The sequence below is a fragment of the Macaca fascicularis genome, chromosome 5 (genome assembly GCF_037993035.2).
Source record: "Macaca fascicularis isolate 582-1 chromosome 5, T2T-MFA8v1.1".
In the NCBI taxonomy this organism is placed as follows: domain Eukaryota; kingdom Metazoa; phylum Chordata; class Mammalia; order Primates; family Cercopithecidae; genus Macaca; species Macaca fascicularis.
Window position 1 is genome coordinate 55,341,270 of NC_088379.1, and position 20,664 is coordinate 55,361,933.

General features: G+C 40.8%; 1 protein-coding gene across 7 annotated transcripts in view; it reads right to left on the bottom strand.

Annotated features, from left to right (window-relative positions):
• Positions 1-13,594, bottom strand: part of ANXA3 (annexin A3) — a 61,385-nt gene extending 47,791 nt beyond the window's left edge. For 4 of the 7 annotated variants that reach the window (XR_277132.5, XR_012434848.1, XM_005554974.5 and 1 more), the window contains exons 1-2: positions 13,515-13,594; positions 10,889-10,941 (exon numbers count right to left, since the gene is read on the bottom strand). Coding sequence is in view for 4 of the 7 variants with exons in the window: in XM_005554974.5 (XP_005555031.1) it covers positions 10,889-10,903 (15 nt within the window). In the remaining 3 variants the exon portion in view is untranslated. Of the gene's footprint in view, positions 1-10,888; positions 10,942-13,347 lie in introns of all 7 variants that reach the window. The other 3 variants (XR_012434849.1, XM_074039833.1, XM_015450378.4) reach the window with 1 other exon arrangement.
• Positions 13,595-20,664: the final 7,070 nt, after the last annotated feature.

The following is a 20,664-nucleotide window of genomic DNA, read 5'->3' on the forward strand; positions in this document are numbered from 1 at the left end:
TCTCTAACAGGCCTTCTTTGGCACTTGATCTGAGTAGGTCTTCTACTGTTATTCTGCATCTCAGCCACCTCTCCATTGTTAGGGCATTCAGCATTGAGTAATACCTCTTGTTGTTTATATCTGTCTCTCCACCTCCTCTAAAACAAAGTTCCAGAAGGCAGAGACATTTGTTTCACTCACTCCTATTTATCCAGCTGGAAGCCCAGTGCTCAGTCCCCAGATAGGGGCTTAATACGTAACTGTGAATGAGTTTGCTAAGTAAGAATATGAAAGCAAGACAATGACATCTCACAGTGTGGACTTTCTCCAAGCTCTACACTAGATAGTTGGCTGCCTGATGAGTTGCTTCCTTCACATACCAATAGTCTAGAAATCAAAGTTCCCATTGTATCCTGGGAGATTTGGGAGATACTTCAGAAGTTGAGTGTTTTCTAGTACACCAGAGACATGAAATGCATGACTGTGTCTGGTGATTCTGTTATGTCTTTCTCCCTGTCTCTCCAAGAGCTCAGGGTTTCTCCGACAAAGGTAGCAAACCCAACTATATGGATTGAGCTGGAAACACGGGGCCTCCCCAGAGACTTTATCAACAAAAACATCTTTCTCAGAATAATTTTCATGTATTTGTTTAAAGCAGATTATAAAAAATTTATATTCATCTTCTTTTGAGTCATCTAGCACCAGTATTTGTGGATTATCTCTTTGTTCTACAATCAAAGTAAAGTGCTTAACCTAGTTAAGAGTTCTCGAGCAAATTCTCCTCTTGGCCAAGGGTCACAAAAGAGTTGAAGACCAATGTGGCTACTCTGGCCACATACTCAGCCCTGTGCAAGTCTAACTTCTGCAGGAGATGCCTCTGTCTAAGGGTCCTGCAATCTAACAGGAATACATAGAGAATTTATATCTTCCTGGGTATATGAAGAAATATAGGGAATTTGTCTCATTGAAATACAGAATCCACCTCTTCTTAAATGGCCCTTGGCTGTCTGCCTTAGCATTCCAGGCTGATATAACAAAATACCATAAACTGGGTGTCTTATAAATAACAAAAATTCATTTCTCACCATTCTGGAGGCTAAAAATCCAAGATCAAGGTGCCAGCAGATTTGGTGTCTAGTGAAGTTCCACTTTATGGTTCATATACAGCACCTTCTGGCTGTGTTCTCACATGGTAGAAGACGTGACCAAGTTCCCTCAGACCTCTTTCAAAAGGGCAATAATCCCCACCTAAACTAATCACCTCCCAAAGATCCCATCTCCCAACACAATCATCCTGAAGGTCAGGATTTCAACCTATGAATAAGGGGCAGGTTGGTGGGGGAGGCGGGGCAACACAGACATTTAGACCACAGCACTGGCTTTGCAGGATTTGGGGACGCTTATTCTATCCACCTCACTCCTATGAGGATGAGAAACCTGTGAGGGACTGAGATCAGGGATGTCTCCCATTTGTAATATTCCGGGCAGAATATTTCTTACATAAATGGTTAAGATCAATGATGTCTACCGGACATCATCGCAAATGCATTATTTTATGGGTTATTTATGAGTTTTTTTAAAAAGCGATAATCCTAAGAAGAAGTTGCTGCAGATTTAAGAATGCTTCCTAATGTAAACTAAACCTAGAGAATGGAAACTCCTTGAATAGTCCATGTGAAGACTTTTTGGGACTCTCTGTGGCCTTTGGAGGATATTAAAGTATCATAAAAGAGGACTGTAATACCTCCCCCAATCCCCTTGTAATCTTGTACCCCTATTATTGCTTCGTGGGAATCTTCCTATTGCATTCAAATGTGTCTTGCCCATCTGCCTCAGAGCTTACACTTGTCATTCCCTCTGCCTGGCTGCTCTTTCCCAAGATATTCTCTCAGCTCACCGTCTCATGCCACGTTGACTTCTACTCATATATCTGAGCAGAAAATCACATGCCCCATCATACTTATTATCCACCTTTGCTTTTCCCCGGAGCACTTAAAACTGTCTTTTTATACTGTACATTTATTTCTCATTTATTGTCTGTCTTCCCTAATAAAATGTAGGCTCCCTGCTTTTTTATTTCTCTTTCTCTACTGTGTTGCCAGAGCCAATATCTGGCACATAAAAGATATGTGGTAAAAATTAGTTGAGTGAATAAATGAATAAAAAATGCTTTCTTGTTCTGCATCCTGTTTCTTTCAATAATTCTCAAATGCCACTGTCAGACTTTTCAGAGCTCCATGCCATATGTTAAAAATTCTACAAATGCAGTCTTCACCTTTCTTAAACCCTGTTCACATGGGGCTGTCCTACTCCTATTGAAACATGCCTCCAGAACCTACATGAGATGCTGAATCAAACACAAAGAGTTACAAATGAAAGAAGCAAAGATCTGATAATGAAGGGATAGATGAGAATTTTCTCCTGTTTTGATTTTTTCTCTTATAATTCATGTGAGACCTGTGTATTCATTTTATTGCTCAGCACTCTATATACTTCTTTTTTATCTAACTGCTTTACATCCACCAAAAAAATAGACTTTGAAGAGAACAAATCGTACCTTCTCCACTTTACATTCCTTGCTGTCTGATCTAAAACTTTTTTTCCTCTTTACCTCTGATTTACCAGGCTCTTCCAATGGCTAAACATTAGCTTTGCATACTATCACTTTATCATGATTAAATATGAAAGAGGGACCCTCCCTCCTTCACAGTTGGGCTAACGTCAGAGAATGGCAAAGAACAGAATTTTATTTTATTTTATTTTATTTATTTATTTATTTATTTATTTATTTATTTATTTATTTGAGACGGAGTCTCACTCTGTGGCCCAGGCTGGAGTGCAGTGGTGCGATCTCCACTCACTGCAAGCTCCGCCTCCCAGGTTCACGCCATTCTCCTGCCTCAGCCTCCCGAGTAGCTGGGACTACAGGCGCCCGCCACCGCGCCCGGCTAATTTTTTGTATTTTTAGTAGAGACGGGGTTTCACCATGTTAGCCAGGATGGCCTCGATCTCCTGACCTCGTGATCTGCCCGTCTCGGCCTCCCAAAGTGCTGGGATTACAGGCTTGAGCCACCGCGCCCGGCCAAGAACAGCTTTTTAGTGTTCATTCCACTCATTCCTAGGAAGCCTCTCTGCTCTCACTCAGATGAGAAATTTTCCAGGCTTTGGAAACATTAAACAAAGCTTAAATGTTTTGATTTGAAATCCAGGTCTAACCTGTTTTAAATCAACTTTCTGCAATAGACCATTTGTGTACCTGTCTAAATGCCAATATTTACCTAAAGCAGTTTCAGGGAACATGGTTTAAAACACACAGCAGACTTGAACAGCACCTAACCAGGGAAGATACCTGTTCTGCTTGGGATGTGAAAAGTTTCTTTCAGTGAAAATAGTCACCATCTTGATATTCCATTCCCGGATGTGGTAGATGGGAGGGAGACCAGAGGAGGAGTTCAGCACAATCACATGCATGAACACAGGTTTCTCCTCACACATGTTTTAAATCTGCATAGCAAAGAAGAGCAACTATACCAGGAAAGAAAGGTCTAATGGGATGTCTGTGTCAAAGCAAGAAGTATGAAACTGGACAGGACACTCACAAACTCTTTGAACCCAGTAATAGCAGCATCCAAATGTCCAGAGCTGGTATCTTCCATGGGACAGAATTTGAAAGGCATTATCTTCCCAAAATTCTCTCTCATGTTAGCACATTGCACCTTTCCTAACAGCCCTACCACTACTGCCATTCCTCTGGGTTAACAGTGGAAATGAGACGAGTGTGTCCTCATGTGTCAAACTGCACCAGTCTTGCTCCCTCCAGAGTGGAAGAGTTCGGTAGGGAAGGGAGGCTGTGCCTTGTAACTCTCACCATGAACACATGATCATGGAGTAGCTTTTCCCATCTGCAAGGGTCCGTCCTGGTAGCCTTCCCCCCACATTTCTACCACCATGGATTCCTTTTTCAATATCTTCTACATGGATGCCATGTTTTGAATGATTCTGTCTTGCCAATCTATATTTATTACCAAACATTAATTCATTTTCCCATTTTTCCCATATATGAAAAATATATCTAACAATCAGAGCTTCTGATCAACATAAATAGCCAGTGCCATTGGAACTAATATAACCTTATTTTTAATGTAACGTTAGTCAAAAATAAAATAATATATATTGGAAACTGTGTGCCTTAATGTGAGTTATATATGTGTAGTACAATTAGGAATGTATCTGGTCTTTGTACTGGTTCTTGGCACAGAGCTTCAAAAACCCTTGGAATTTCCTGAGTGATAGCAGTGACTTTGTGATGCAATTGGGGTGACTCATGGCATACTCTTAGATAGCCTTAGAATGATGGCTGGTCTCCAGAAAGATTAGCCCTGTGATCACAGGGTTGCAACTCTGGTCAGCCGGACCTCTGAGGATGAAAGAGGGGCTGGAGATTGAGTTCAATCATGTAGCAAACAATTTAATCAATCAATTGTGCCTACATAATGGAACTCCAATTACAATTCTGGACACTGAGGCTCAGAGGAGCTTCCTGGTTATTGAACACACTGACACAAAGGGAGGGTGAGGTGTCCTGACGCCACAGGGAGAGGGCATGGAGTCTCTGGGTCCAGGACCCTTCCAGAGCTTGCCCATGTGTACCCCTCATAATAAACTTGCATTCATAAGGATCACACTTTCAGTGAGTTCTGTGAATCATTCTAGGGAATTCTTTAATTTCAGAGGGTCATGGAAACCCCCAAATTTATAGCCAGTTGGCCACAGTGCAGGTGATTCCTGAGACTTGAACTGATATCTGAAGTGAGGGCAGTTTTGCGGAGGACTGAGCCCTTAATGCTGTGGAATCTGATGCTAACGCTGGGTAGTCAGTGTCAGAAATGTATTCCAGTATGCCCACTAGGAGTGGAAAGGGAGGATTTTTATGTCTTTAGAAATATATATGTGTTTAAAATATTATAAAATGTTGAAAATAAGAGTGGCCAGAAGGAATTTGATTGAGGATATGCCATCTCTTTTAGATGGCTGAAAGAACCATTCCAATGGGGAGAGGGGGCTACTCATGTGTAATAAAATCATGCCCAGGAAATAGGCAGAAGCCCCTCTACAAAAACAGTTGCGCAATATTATTTGGCAAGAAATACATTTTAGAATAAAATTAATATATTGAAATCATGCTGATTAAAACTAACATTTATTGAGTGCTCACTCCATGCCAGTCACTGCTAATACATTTTACATGAACTGGCTTAATGCTTACAAACCCTAGATGAGATAGGCACTATTACCATACCTGTTTTGTAGATGAGGAAACTGAAGTAGAGAAGGACTAAGCAATTTGCTCAAGAGCCTACCTTTTAAATGATTAGGGAGTTCTGAAAGGGAGAGTTAAGACTGTGGTTAGACTGTCTTCATTCTGCTCCCAGCAGAGCCTGTCGAACTAGGTACTTGCTGCTTTAATTGTTTAACTGTTTTGGATGAACTTCAAAACAAAGTTAGTAGGCATTGTATTTAGGTAATATGCTTTCATAAAACTTCTCTTATCCCTTGGTTGCAGAGTGCCTCTATATTCCCTTTCCTCATTTTGTAAACTGGAGTTTGGAGTGGTGAAAGGAGAATGGATACCAAGTTAGGATGTTAATAACAATTAATGGTGATTACAATGATTGCGAGTTAATTTTTAAAAATTCTAGCACCACTGGGTGCGGTGGCTCACACCAGTAATCCCAGCACTTTTGAAAGCCAATGCGGGTGGATCAGTTGAGCTCCGGAGTTCAAGACCAGCCTGCGCAACACAGTGAGTCCCCATCTCTACAAAAAAATTTAAAAATTAGCTGGGCATGCTGGGGCATGCCTGTGGTCCCAGCTACTCAGGAGACTGAGGCAGTAGGATCGCTTGTGCCCAGGAGGTCGAGGCTGCAGCAAGCTGTGATTGCACCACTGCACTCCAGCCTGAATGACAAAGTGAAGCTCTGTCAAAAAAAAAAAAAAAAAAAAAGAAAAGAAAAGAAAGAGAGAGAAAGAAAAATTCTAGTACCATAATAAAAATTCTAATTTGAGAGTTCAAACAAATAGGAATTACATTTATTATTATTCTGTAAATGTAAGTTAGGAATTGATCAAGGAGGAAAGAGCTCAGAGTATTTACATAAGAAAGCCAGCATTGTATTACAGAAAGTACACAGAAAAAATACTGCTGTGGTAGCTTAATAAAATGTCATGTTCTAAGACATTCTAATTGGTGGGCTTCCTGAGTGCTTGCTATGGACCTACAGGCAACATATGACAAGGGACCCTGAGTCCAAGGAGTACAGACCAATAAGATATCAGACCCTTTCATCAAGGGTGAAGTGGTAGAACATATGTCTGAACAGAGATATTCAAAATTTGCAAGCAAAGGAAATACTAATGCAACACAGACTGTTGATTCATCTGAAACAATGGTAGGGTTGCAACACCCTTGGATAGAATATAAAAGACCTAAGAAACCAGCCATTCTTTCATCTTCAATGGTAATGCATTGAAATTGCAACTAATGACTTCTCTCTTGATCATAGCACTGTAATAAACTAATCATACACATAACCACGTATACAGTTTTGTAGAAATGCAAGGACTTGATTGCTTATTTACGTTTGAGTGTGTATGTGCTTTCGTGTGGCAGAGAGAAAAAAAGAACACATAAAACTTTGTGATAAGAATATTTACAATTGGAAATCTGAGGGTTTTTACCATAGTAACCATTTCTAAGTGTACGGTTCAGTAGTGGTTAGAATATTTACATTGTTTTGAAACATCTTCAGAACTTTTTCATCTTTCAGAACTGAAACTCTACACATTAAACAACTCCTCTTTTTCTCTTTCCTTATTCATTCCTAACGACCAGTCTGCCTTCTGTTCCTATGAATTTGACTGCTTTGGATACCTCGTATCAATGGAATCATACAGCATTTTGTCTCTTTGGGACTGACTTATTTCACTTAACATAATGGGCTCAAGGCTCGCCCATACAGTAGCATGTGACAGGGGTTTCTTCCTGTCACACAACATGTGTTTTTAAAAGACTGAATAATATTCCATTGTGTGTATGTACCGCATTTTGTTTATTCATTCTTGTCCATGGAAACTGGGCTGTTTCCACCTCTTGGCTATTGTAAAAAGTACTGCAGTGAACATGGGTATACAGATATCTTTCTTTAAGATCCTGCTTTCATTTCCTTTGGATATATATCCAGAAATGGGATTGCTGGAGCATGTGGTAGTTCTAGTTTTAATTTTTTGGAGAATTGCTATCTTGTTTTCCATAGCGGTTCTGAGTTGTTCTTAATTTTTGCTCTCTGAGATCTCACTCACAGATATTAGTTCTTTAATAGAGGGAGAGGAGGTAAATAGGAAAACAAAACAAAACAAAACAAAAACCCAGGGACAGCAGGAGCCCTTCTCTGGCTAGGGACTCTTTCTCCATGTGAGGGTTTGCTCTCCAGGCTCAGGTTAGCCTCCCCTTTGTGACCCCTCCCCACCTCTTTCCTGCTATCTGATGCCAAATGCTACCATCCCTGATGTAGCCATACTCCTAGCCCTTGTGGTAGGCAGAACAACAGCCTCCTAAAATGTATACACCATAATCCATGGAAATTGTCAATGTATTGTGTTCCATGATGAAAGGGACTTTGCAAACGTAATTAAGGTTCCATACCTTAAAACACAGGGATTAGCCCACGTTATCCAGGTGGGCCCAATTTAATCACACGCGCCCTTAAAAGCAGAGAAATATATTCAGCTGGAGGGAGAAGAGAAAGGCAGAAAAGAGATTCCAAGCATAAGAAAGATCTGATGCATTATTGCTGGTTCTGAGATGTAGGGGCCACGTACAATGACAGGCAGAGGCCTACAGGAGCCAAAGACAGCTTCTGCTGGCAGCCAGCAAGGACTAAGGGCTCAATTCTGCAACTACAAGGAACTAAATTCTACCAACAACCTAAACGGGCTTGGAAGAGGATTCTTCCCAAAGTCCTCCAGAAAGGCACGCAGTCCCAACAACACCTTCATTTTAGTGCTGTGAGACCCATTTCAGGCTTCTAACATACAGAACTGTGAGATAATAAATGGGTGTTGTTTTACATTGCTAAATTTATGGTAATTTGTCACAGCTGCAATAGGAAATGAATACACCCTTGATCACACTCACCTGGGTCTCTCCTAGCCCTTCAGAAACATGCCACGCCTTTGAAGGTGTCAGCGGGAGAGCCTGCTCAACTAATTTCATGTCAATTTACTCATGGGCAAGGGCCAGAGGGAGACTTTTTTTAACACCAGCATTTTGGAGAGATGCTTTTTTCATCTGACTCTATGAGATGTTCATAAAAGCAGCAGGGATTTCAGATGAAAGATGAGAGATTAGCCTAGCCAGTGGGAAGGGAGTAATTTGGGCCAAACAAAGCCTTCCAACAGCACACCTTCCATCCATACTGCCCAGGCCAAGGGATGGTCACATCTGCACAGGCTTTTCTTTAAACTTGCCCTGCCCCTTACTTATAAAATATAATGTATGCTCATGATTTAAAAAAATTCAAACAGTACAGAAGGTGATATATTGAAAAGTAAAAGTGCTCTCACAATTCTACCTTTCCACAAAGTTTTCATGTAATAGTCTTTCTGTATGTTGTTTATTTTCTTTGTTCTTACTTTTAAACAGAATCCCTCTGTACATATTATTCGCTAAGTTGATTTTTTTTTTTTTATTTTTTTAGACAGAAGTCTCGCTCTTTCACCCAGGCCGGACTGCAGTGGCGCTATCTCCGCTCACCGCAAGCTCCGCCTCCCGGGTTCACGCCATTCTCCTGCCTCAGCTTCCGGAGTACCTGGGATTACAGGCGCCCGCCACTGCGCCCGGCTAATGTTTTTTTAATATATATTTTTAGTAGAGACGGGGTTTCACCCGTCTCTACTAAGGCCAGGATGGTCTCGATCTCCTGACCTCATGATCCACCCGCCTTGGCCTCCCAAAGTGCTGGGATTACAGGTGTGAGCCACCGCACCTGGCAATTTTTTAAATTATTATATCTTGGGACTTTTTTAATGTCAGTTCACATACAGCTGATCCACTTTTTGCCCATTTGTTTTAATGATCACATAAAAATGCCTATAAGTTATAAATGAGTAATTTACTTATTCCTACCCCATGGATGGACATTTATGCTGTCCACATGTTTTCATTAATACAAACAAATGTAGTTGGGCCCCTATTTTTTCAACCTTATGCAAGTTTATCTAAAGATACATACCCACAAGTGGAATTACTGGGTTTAAAGGACGTGTGCATTTAAGGACTGATAGATATTGTCAAAATACCATCCAAAAGTGTACTAAATTTACTCTCCTATGAACAGATAATAAAAATATCACCTTGCCCACATCCTCTACATTACTTTTTTTTTTTTTAACCTTCACCAATCTCTTAGGTAGAAAAGGGTTTCTCATCACGATATTTTTGTTTCTTCAATTCTGAGTGAGATGCAGGATTAAAAAAAAAAATAGATAGGGTCTCACTCTGTCACCCAAGCTGGAGTACAGTGGCATGAACATGGCTCACTGCAGCCTCCACCTCTTCGGCTTAAACGATCCTCCCACCTGAGCCTCCTGAGTATCTAGGACCATGAGTATGCCCCACCACGTTCAGCTGATTTTTAGGGTTTTTTTTTTTTTTTTAAGAGACTGGGTCTTGCCATATTACCCATGCTGGTCTTGAACTTCTGGGCTCAAATGATCCTCCCACTTTGGCCTCTCAAAATGCTGGGATTATAGGTGTGAGCCACTGTGTCTGATCTTGTAGCACGTTCTGATGTTATTGGACACTTTTAATTCTTTTTATGTCCTGTTTATGTCCCTTACGATTTTTTCTGTCAAGTTCATTTTTTAAACTGATTTATTCAAGTTATTTGCATGTTAAGGAAATAAGTCTTTTGCCTAATGTGCTGCAAATATTTTTTCCCTGTGAGCTGTCTTCTGCCTCTACCAATGGGATTGTTGGCTGTCATAATTATAAACTTGTATGTAGTTAAAATAGATCAATATTTTTATTTTAGGCCTTTGGTTTTGTGTCACAGTTCTAAGCGCCTTCCCCACTCCAAGATTATTCTTGAATCCATTCATATTTCTTTTTCTTTTCTTTCTTTTTTTTTTTTTTGAGATGGATTCTCACTCTGTTTCCCAGGCTGGAGTGCAGTGGCGTGATCTCAGCTCACTGCAACCTTCACCTTCCAGGTTCAGGCGATTCTCCTGCCTCAGCCTCCTGAGTAGCTGGGATTACAGGTGTGTGCCATCATACTGGGCTATTTTGGTATTTCTAGTAGAGACAGGGTTTCACCATGTTGGCCAGGCTGGTCTCGAACTCCTGGCTTTAGGTGATCCACCCACTTAGGCCTCCCAAAGTGCTAGCATTACAGGTGTAAGGCAGTACACCCAGCCCATTCATATTTCATTTTCTTCATTTCTGTATTTTATCCACATGGAATTTATTTTATTGTAAGGCAGAAAAAGGAATACAGATTTACTTTTTACCCAAACAGCTAGAATTTTTCCTAACATTTATTGAATAACCCATCTCTTCTTCTCCGATATGTCATCTTTTTCATATAATAAATTCCCAAATTATATACCAAATTTATTATCTGATTTTGACCTTTCTGCTTTGGTGTCATCATGAATTATTTTAACTATGTAACTTTACAATGCATTTTTTAAAATATTTTATTATTTTTGACATCCTCTGGCTTTTCTGGAATGTTGATTTTGCCAGATAAACTTAACAACTTTCATAAAATTTTTCTTGCTATCTTGACTTTCTGTGTTTTGGTTTGACTCATACATGTTACTGTGTTGTGAAGGCTTAATTTTTACTTACCCAGATAGATGCCATGATATCCCACCTTTGCCTTGAGCTGAGATCACACTAATCTATTAAAAGAAAAAAAAATTAGTAAATGGTATCAATATGTGATTTAGAACACAATAATCTCAGTCCAACCCTCAATCTTGAATCCAGAAAGCAGATGTCAACATTCACAGAAAACCTGCTCAGGAAGAGGATATATCTGACTTTGGGTATCCCATTTGCTAAACAAACATTTCCTGAGCATCTACCATATGCAAGGGACTGTGCTAGACCTGGACTTCAAGACAAGAGACAGAAGAAAATCTTTGTACTTAAGATGCTTACAAATATACTTCCTGAAAAGCCAATGTTTGACTTATTTAAAGTCCAGCAGAACTATGCTGATTACTGACAGGCTACCACTACGGGGATCAATAACAACAAAAACATAGGATTTTGCTCCTCCTCACCAAATCAACAAAGTTTAGCTGCCTTCAATTGGATTCCATGTGCTTGATTGTGAAACCTCTATGTACATTTTACAAGACTCCAAGCCTACAGTCTTATAAAGACACGTCTGCTCTTTGAGGAGGTGGTCCAGTCCTTTGTGGGGTGCAGAGGTGAAAGGGACAGTTCTTTGATTGGGAAGCCAGACACATTTTTCTGAAATAGATATTATTCAAACAAGCTGGCATATCTCCAGGGTTGATTTAGAAATGCAAGTTGCTCCCACCCTTCCTGGGAACAAAATATTCTAAAAATTCCCTGACACCCCTAGAGCAAAGTTCAGTGGGAAATTACACTATTAGTCTCTGGAAATATGTTGCCCTGGTTTTTTCAGGCTCCCTGTAGCCTAGGGCAGTTGACTCTCTAGTTAGAGTCAAACACGGTATCTCTCTAAATAGATGCTCTTTGACTTATGAGGGGTTACAGTCAGATAAACTATTATGAAGTCTAAAACTCAAAAGTGAAACCATCCTATACAGTGAAAACAAGGTATTATTAGTTCTCATTTTGCCTCTTAAAGCTAAACACAATTTCTTTGGGCCTCAATTTCCTTATCTTTAAAAAGTGAAGAAGGGGGTGTTGCCAGCATTGAACGAGGTCAGTTTCACAAGGCTGGAGACTCTTCTTATCTGTGTGCACTGGGGCACAGTAGATATTTAAAAAAAAAAAAAAGTATTGATTAAATGAATGATTTAATACAAGGCACACAATCATCCAGTGAGTTAGGTATTACATCTTCGTTCTGCATATGAAGAAGCTGGGGCCAGAGAGGTATGGTAACGTCCCACAGTCACACAGCTAGTGAGTGGACCCCTACTGCATGGAGGCAGCTAGACGCTAAAGGTATGAACCTAACCCCTATGCTTCTGCCTTATCCCACTGCCTGCCCACACCTGACCAAACCTGACCCTCAATATGCGTTGATCCAGTAGAATTGGAAAATTATTAAGAATTATTACTAATCTATCATTTAACTTTTAAGATGTAAAGAATTACTCCACAGCGAAAGCCAAATGACTTAAACAGAATTTCAACATATCCTTTCCTGAAAGGGATTACATCATTTCCTTTTACTTCCTCCTCTACGGTTATTTCTAAACAGGTTTCTCTACACAACCACATAGTTCTGGGAACAAGATTCTGGTTTTCTTTACATTGAAAAATTCCCTTTCTGGTCAGTCTGAAGTTTTCTGTCTTCATGAAAACCAAAGGTGATATCCTCATGCAATAACGTTTTAATTAGTTACATTTTAAAAAATGATGTTGATGAACATAGCAAATGTATCTTTCCCACAGGGCAGAGTCTTGCTGTCAGTGCTGAACACAAATCCTTGGAAAGAATTCGGCCCTGGCTATGCAATTTCTTATCAGTAGCCGGATGGGCCTCCAGCGACCCAGAACCTCCCAGCACCTGCATAGTTTCCTGTATATGGTCATCTGCAATCAAGTATCCAAACCTCCCACCTGGGGACTTAAATGCCAAGGGAATGATTCATGTCTAGTGAATAGGATTCTGTTGCAAAGAAAACGGTGAGTCTTTTCAGGAAAAAGCAAAATTCTTGAACTTCCAACCCTCAATATGCAAATCCACTTTTTTTCTACCTCCTAAAACAATAAGTAAAATAAAATAAATTGCTTATGTCAAGGGGAGAAGATGCTCACAGGGTGGGTGCGATTCCAAGTCCACAGAGCAGACCTCTGAGCCAGCCCCGTCTGCGATGCCGGGGACCCGAGGAACCTTCCGACTCCCAGCGTTTTTCTGTCCCCTAGACCTTTAGGACTGGGGAGGCCGAGATGGCTAAGTGGATCCACTACGCTGCTAGCTGCAATAAGCGAAGCTTTCAGGGAGCGAGGACAGCTAAGTATCTGCTTGGGCCCCACCAAGACCTGGGTGAACGTCCCATGGCACCGCACTTTTCCTCCCTTGGGCCCCAGTCTCCTGGACTCTGAAATGCGGGACTGAGATCCCTCCAGCTCCGTACCCACGCAGCTGGGTTGGGGCCGGGCGCGGGCGCCAGCCGGCAGCCCTGCCCGGGGTCGAGCAGCACTCTCGGGGGAACTGGGCGAGGCGCCGCGACCTCCCCAAGCCACCCGGCAGCCGGCGGCGGTGGACGAAGCTGGCTGGAACGTGCCGGGGGGCGAAACTTACCCCGAAGCGCGGCGGCTGGAAACTGGTGTGCGAGTGAACTGCGAGCGAAGGTGTTCGCCCCGGGCGCTGATGCTCCTCGCTGGCTCCGGGCCTGGATCGCGACCGCACCCCTTCCTCCTGCCCCTCCTCCGGCCTCTCGACTCCACCTGATTGCGGCCCCAGGCCCCGGGAAAGGGAAGCCGCGCCCTGCTGCCGCCGGGCTTCGTCCCTGTACACAGGCGCCCCAGCTCTGCTCCCTCACGGGTCTCTAAGCTTCACCACCCTTTTCTCCCTACTCCCTCATTTCGCCCTCGGTTTCCACTACACCTTTACTTTCTCAAATGTACTGCAATGCTTACTTTGTTCTAGGCAGTGTGGATTCGGAGATTAGACTGTCCCCACACCTAAGGAACTCACTGCGTGGCATAGGTGGCGGTCACCTAACATTAATAACAATCAATAACATTGATCAGGCATTTACTTTGTACCAGGCACTGTTTCAACGTCTTTAAGAATATGAGCGGATTTATTAGGTTGGTGCAAAAGTAATCGCGGTTTTTGCCATTAAAGTGGCTCCGACAACAACTCTTTGAGGTAGATACTATTATCGCCATTTTATAGATGAGGAAATTGAGATACAGAGACGTTGGATAACTTCAGCAAATTTACACAGACAGTAAATGCCAGAGCTACTGCTTGGAACTCAACTATTTCAGTAATTCCTCTTCTAAACGTGTTGACCCTCTAGTATGAGGATTCCAACCAAAGGCTCAGGGAGACGGTAACCTGGAAGGGCATTCTAGGCATTTGGAAGAGCACAACAAATCATCGAGGCTAAAAGATTAAAGCCCTACTCGTATGAGGGAATTATGAGCAGTTGTGTGCGGAAGGATGTAGAAGATAATAAAAAGTTACCATGTATTGGGTATCAGGTATTGAAGTAAGTGCTTGAATACCTTACCTCTTTTATCTTCAAGGGAACTCTAGGAGGTGCTATTTTTATCACAATTTGCAGACAAGGAAACTGAAGCTTAGAAAAGTGAAGTGATTTATCCAAGACCACATAAGTAAAAAGTATTGCTTACACTCAGTCATCACTGGGTTCCTTATGTATTTACCCAAAGGAGTTGAAAACTTACCGCTACAAACACCTGCACATGGATGTTTATAGTAGCTTTACTCATTAGTATCAAAACTCGGAAGCAACCAAGATGTAATTCGTAGGTGGATGGATAAATAAACTGTGATACATCTATACAATAGAATTTTATTCAGCGCTGAAAAGAAATTAGCTATCAAGCTATAAAAACACATGGAAGAAACTTAAATGCATATTACTAATAGAAAGAAGCCCATTTGAAAATGCTACATACTATGATTCCCACTATATGACATTCCAGAAAAGGCAACACTATGGAGACAGTAAAAAAATCAATCGTTTCTAGGGGTTGAGGGGAGGTAGGGTGAACAGGTGGAGCACAGAGGATTTTTAAAGTGAAAATACTCTGTATGATATAATGGTGGATACATGTCATTATACATTTGTCAAAATCCGTAGAATGTACACCAAGAGTGAACCATAATGTAAGCTATGAACTTCAGTGATAATGATATGTCAATGTAGGTTCACCAGTTGTAAATACACTACTCTGGTGGATGGTGTTGATAACAGAGGAGGCTATGCATGTGTGGGGGCAGGGGACATTTGGGAAATCTCTGTACTTTCTACTCAGTTTTGCTTGGAACCTAAAGGACACAAATTGCTAATATCAGATCAAAAGAAGGAACCTAAAAACTGTTCTAAAAAGGAAAGCGTATTTAAAATGCATGATACCAGGCCGGGCGCGGTGGCTCACGCTTGTAATCCCAGCACTTTGGGAGGCCGAGGCAGGTGGATCACCTGAGGTCGGGAGTTCAAGACCAGCCTGACCAACATGGAGAAACCCCGTCTCTACTAAAAATACAAAAATTAGCCCGGGTGGTGGCACATGCCTGTAATCCCAGCTACTCGGGAGGCTGAGGCAGGAGAATCGCTTGAACCCGGGAGGCAGAGGTTGCGGTGAGCCGAGATTGCGCCATTGCACTCCAGCCTGGGCAAAAAGAGTGAAACTCTGTCTCAAAAAAAAAAAAAAATAAATAAATAAAATGCATGATACCTTGTTATTTTATATATTGTGTTAAGCTATGGGGAAAGAACTTAAAACATAGCAGGCTTTAGGGGGAGAAGGACGGTAAGAAGACTGAGACAGGGAAGGAGGCAACACAATTTGACTTGATTGCACACATTATCGTTTGAAAGAATTCTTACCTTCCACTACCCCTTTTATCTTCAAGGGTAGATAAATTGAAGTTCTCCATATTTAAGTTGCTGTGTTCTATAGTTCTCAATCATAGTATAAATTGCCCTGTTTCTTTTTTCTTTCTTTTCTTTTTCTCTTTCTTTCTTTCTTTCTTTTCTTTCTTTCTTTCTTTCTTTCTTTCTTTCTTTCTTTCTTTCTTTCTTTCTTTCTTTCTTTCGTTCTTTCTTTCTTTCTTTCTTTCTTTCTTTCTTTTCTTTCTTTCTTTCTTTCTTTCTTTCTTTCTTTCTTTCTTTCTTTCTTTCTTTTATTTCTTTCTTTCACTTTCTTTCTTTCACTTTCTTTCTTTCCTTCTTTCTTCTTTCTTCTTTTTCTTTCTCTCTCTCTTTTTTTTTTTTTTTTTTTTTTGACAGTGTCTCACTCTGTCACCCAGGCTGGAGTGCAGTGGCACAATCTCACTGCAACCTCTGCCTCCTGGGTTCAAGTGATTCTCCCACCTCACCCTCCCAAGCAGGTGAGACTACAGCACCCCCCCACCACCACGTCCAGCTAATTTTTAAATTTTTAATAGAGACAGGATTTCACCATGTTGACCAGTCTGGTCTCAAACTCCTGACCTCAAGTGATCTGCCTGCCTTGGCCTCCCAAAGTGCTGGGATTATGGGTGTGAGCCACTGCTCTCGGCCCCTATTTCTATTCATTCTGGAAAAAACTTTTAGTGAAAGTATTAATTTGGAGATAGGATTAGGACTAACAAATTGCCATTTAGGTGTTTGCATATTAATAGAAACTTAAACTGCATGAATAGTTTTTTTTTTTTTTTTTTTTTTTTTTGAGATAGAGTCTTGCTCTGTCACCCAGGCTGGAGTGCAGTGATGCCATCTCAGCTCACTGCATCCTCCACCTCCTGGGTTCAAGTGCTTCTCCTGCATCAGCCTCCTGAGTAGCTGGGATTACAGGCGCTCGCCACCAAGCCCTGCTAATTTTTTGTATTTTTAGAAGACACGGGGTTTCACCATGTTGGCCAGGCTGGTCTTGAACTCCTGACCTCAGGTGATCCTCCCACCTTGGCCTCCTAACGTGCTAGGAGTACAGGCGTGAGCTACCATGCCCAGCTGAATACTTTTTTTTTCCTAGTCTTTCAGCAGTATTATATATGCTGGCCCTTTAACTGACACAGGAGTTGCTAGACTCAGAGGATAAGCATGGCTGGAGCTGCCTGAGTGTGAGTTGATGACATTACAGTCTTGGTCCTTAAAGCTGAGTCCTGGGACCTGGAAACTCATTAGAAATGCAAATTCCCTGAAACCCTACTCCATCAAATGATTCTGATGCACCTTAAAGTTTGAGAACCACTGATTTAAGAGGAGCTACAATGGAGAAGGCAGAGATGGTCATGCTTAAAAGGCCAGTGCCCTGGGAGCCCTCTCAGATTTACAAATCCAAAGTAATGAGCTTTCCACAAGAGAGAAGATAGGACGGTGTTGTGCATTCTGTTCTGCATAGTAATTCCTGACTCCCATTCAGACTTCACCACAATAAACAAATCCCATGTTACCTTGAAAAATTCTGAGATTAGCATGAAATGAGTGGAAAATATTTATTGTTATTTGTGCCAGACATTGCGTAATGCACTTTACATACGTGACCTATGTCATGCTTACCAACCAGCTGTAAATTATTTATGATTGCCTCTATTTTGCAGATAGAGAGACAGGCTCAGAGGGACTCAGTAAGTTCTACGAGTTGTATTCTAGGCAACTAGGAAGTAATAGGGCTAGATTTGTAGCCAGAAGAAAATGAGTAACAGATGATGTTTTACATGTAGGCTTTAATTGTTTAAATCATTCAGGATTTAACTTCTTTGATTTCAGGATGGTAACTTTAACAAATGCACTTTTATCATTTTTATCATTTTTCTAGTTGTATCAATAGCCCTATTACCACCATTTATACTAGAAACATGTCATGGCATATGATAAAACTATTTTTTCCCCCAAAGGATGAGTTTTCTTGGAAGGAAATATTAGATGATGCTGTCAGAATCCAGGTTTATGGTTATCCAGAAAAAGAATTCAGAAAGGTCTTTTAATAAAACTTGCATTATTCTGAATACACAGAACTTTACAGGTTAGTAAAAAGCAAATTTTCCTATAGCACCCTGATCAAAAGAACAATTTAACAGCCAAATAAAAAATTTTAAAGCAAAGTTATTGAGATATATTTCGAACATATGGTAAAATGTGAAGGAAAAACTAACTGATTACATGATTGTGGCTGTTAAATACATAGTTGCTGTTACAGTGATGTGTTGGAGCTGGGTTATACCAGCATGTGAAAGCCAACTCCTGAATTTTCAGTTATTTCACAGCCAGTATTAAATGTAGACATTATTACAAGTTAAATAAATACAGTTGAATAAATTATGTTAAAAACAAAGGTAATAGGTACTCAAAATTAACCACTTCCTAATTATTTCACTACATCTTATTATTGTTGATGCTTTCCAGGTTATGTTTATTGCATCCATGTGGTGACAATAGTGCATAAAGTTGTACTTCTGTGCATCTCTTCCCAACTCCACATTCAGTGAAATCATTCTAGTGGGTTGCATTCAGCCATGGTGGGAGTATATACAACACAAAAACTAGGAAATACTATAAATTGAGCCTCCCTTTACCCCAAAGGTCAGTTGTGAAGCATTTATCAGCACATCACTCTTTATAATAACAAACAAATTTGAAATTGAGACAAGATTTCAGTTCAGGTATTTAATTGTGATTTACACTAGAGAAGTGGAACCAAATGGCACTGAATTTAAGGACTGTATAAGAGTTTGGATAGAAAGAGACAGCATACTCAAAGGGTCTGAAAAAAGAGTCAAATAAAGGAGCTATTTACAAACGCATGGGCAGAGTTTGGCTTGGTATCCACAGGGATGATATAGTCTCCAAGGACTAGGGACAGGATGAAATTATGACTACCTCTAGCCTTGCATGGGCAAGGGAAGGAAGGGGTTTCATCAGAACCCACGAGACCTGTGGCCAGGGAGGGATGCAGCCACCCCAGAATTACAAGGCAGAAGGAAGCAGGGAGGAGGCGAAACACACATCATCTTGTCTCTCATCAGTCGTTCCACTTGGCCAACCTCAACCAGAAGCCGAGAGGCAATGGGGCCTTGAAGAAGCAGTTGATAAAATGTCGGTTTCCCAGTGCACAGGGCAGGGCAGATTCAGTGTGCAGCAAACAGAATCAGCAGCACAGGGACTCTTGGGAGTTGCTAGTATCCAGCACTGGTTCATTTTTGAAGCATCCCTTAGTGGGATGTTTAAAGGAGATAGCTTGATACTAGTTTTTAACAATTTATGAAAATTATTCCAGAGACTGAAATTTGAATAACTTCTATCACTTGCTGAGTAGTCTTGGAACTGAGATATCTTGATGCTAGTTTTTTAACAATTTATGAAAATTATTCCAGAGACTGACATTCTAATAACTTTTATAACTTGCTGAGTACTCTTGGAACTTGGCCTTAAACCAAGATGAGCCTAGGGATAAAATTCTGCTAGCTTTTTTAGAGACGGTTGCAGCATAGGTCTATTTTGTTGTATCAATCAAGTGATGTAACTTTTCATGACAAGCATTAAATTTAGGATATAGGAGCTTGGGACCATTCTAAATGAACATCAAGTTGTGTTTGTGAAGGCCTTCAAAGATTTGAAATTCTGACATTCATATGAAACTTTCAAAGGAAATTATCCAGGACAACTATGTCTTATGGGGTTGTTATGAAGACTGAATGAGGTACAGAATATAAGGGAGTCATTGTTCTTGATTGGAGCATTGCCAGATATGCCCAATATATCATTTGATATAGTCCCTATAACAATTCCGGGGCATTAGCTACTCTCAGTGCACAGGGTTCTAGTTAAGAGTTCTCTGTGGCTCATTTGGGGACAGAATCTCTATTACAGATTGTGGTATCTTAGTATTAGGTTGAGACATACAAAACTATTGATATTGGACTATTTTCAACCTATCAAATCATCAATTTCAGGTAGCTGAACCTAATAACACATTCCAAATATAGTCTCCTTCCACCACTCCCAGTACATTTCTTCAAAAGCAGTCTATGAGACATTTTAAATTCTAAATGGGAACTCATTTTCTGCCACTATTCCTCCAGATCCCTAAATTTTATGGCCATGACATTTCCAGTCTCAGAAGCATTTTTATAGACAATCCTAACAATTCTTACATTGGTTCCTAGTAGTTTCTCTGCACTCTAGAGAAATGAACTCCAGGGCAGAGAGGCTGCTTTAAGGCAATGGATAATCACAGGAAATGGTGAGGACTGGAAGTTTACATTAAGCTCCTGGCAGCATCTCAGCAACTTCCAGGATTGGTTGTGGCATCCCTTCCCCAGATTTTCTATAAACATGCTTTCTCAACTCTTGCTGAGTTTGCAAATGTGCCAACAGAGCCCTGCTGGTCACTGTTATTGGCAGTTATTTGTTTTATCAGAAGGGAAAGGCACACAAATGCACAGGCTTGCAGAATGCAAAGACCAACTGGGTACAGTTCCATTTTGACTCTGATTTTTCCCTTCATGAGCCTGTAAACTCGTTTGGAGCTTTGGTCTTTTCCGGGGTCGGTGATGTATGCTCAAATATTTGCATGTGCACAGAAGGACATAAGCCACCCTCATACTATATCACGTCTCTTTAGAAGTTTTGATAATAAATATAAACATCCAAACATCATCTTATTATATGGCACATGGAAATTTTAATTATTCTTCTTTGTCTCAGAATTTCAACTGATTGCCAAAGAAGACCTATGATAATCTGGGAACATATAATTTATTCAGCATC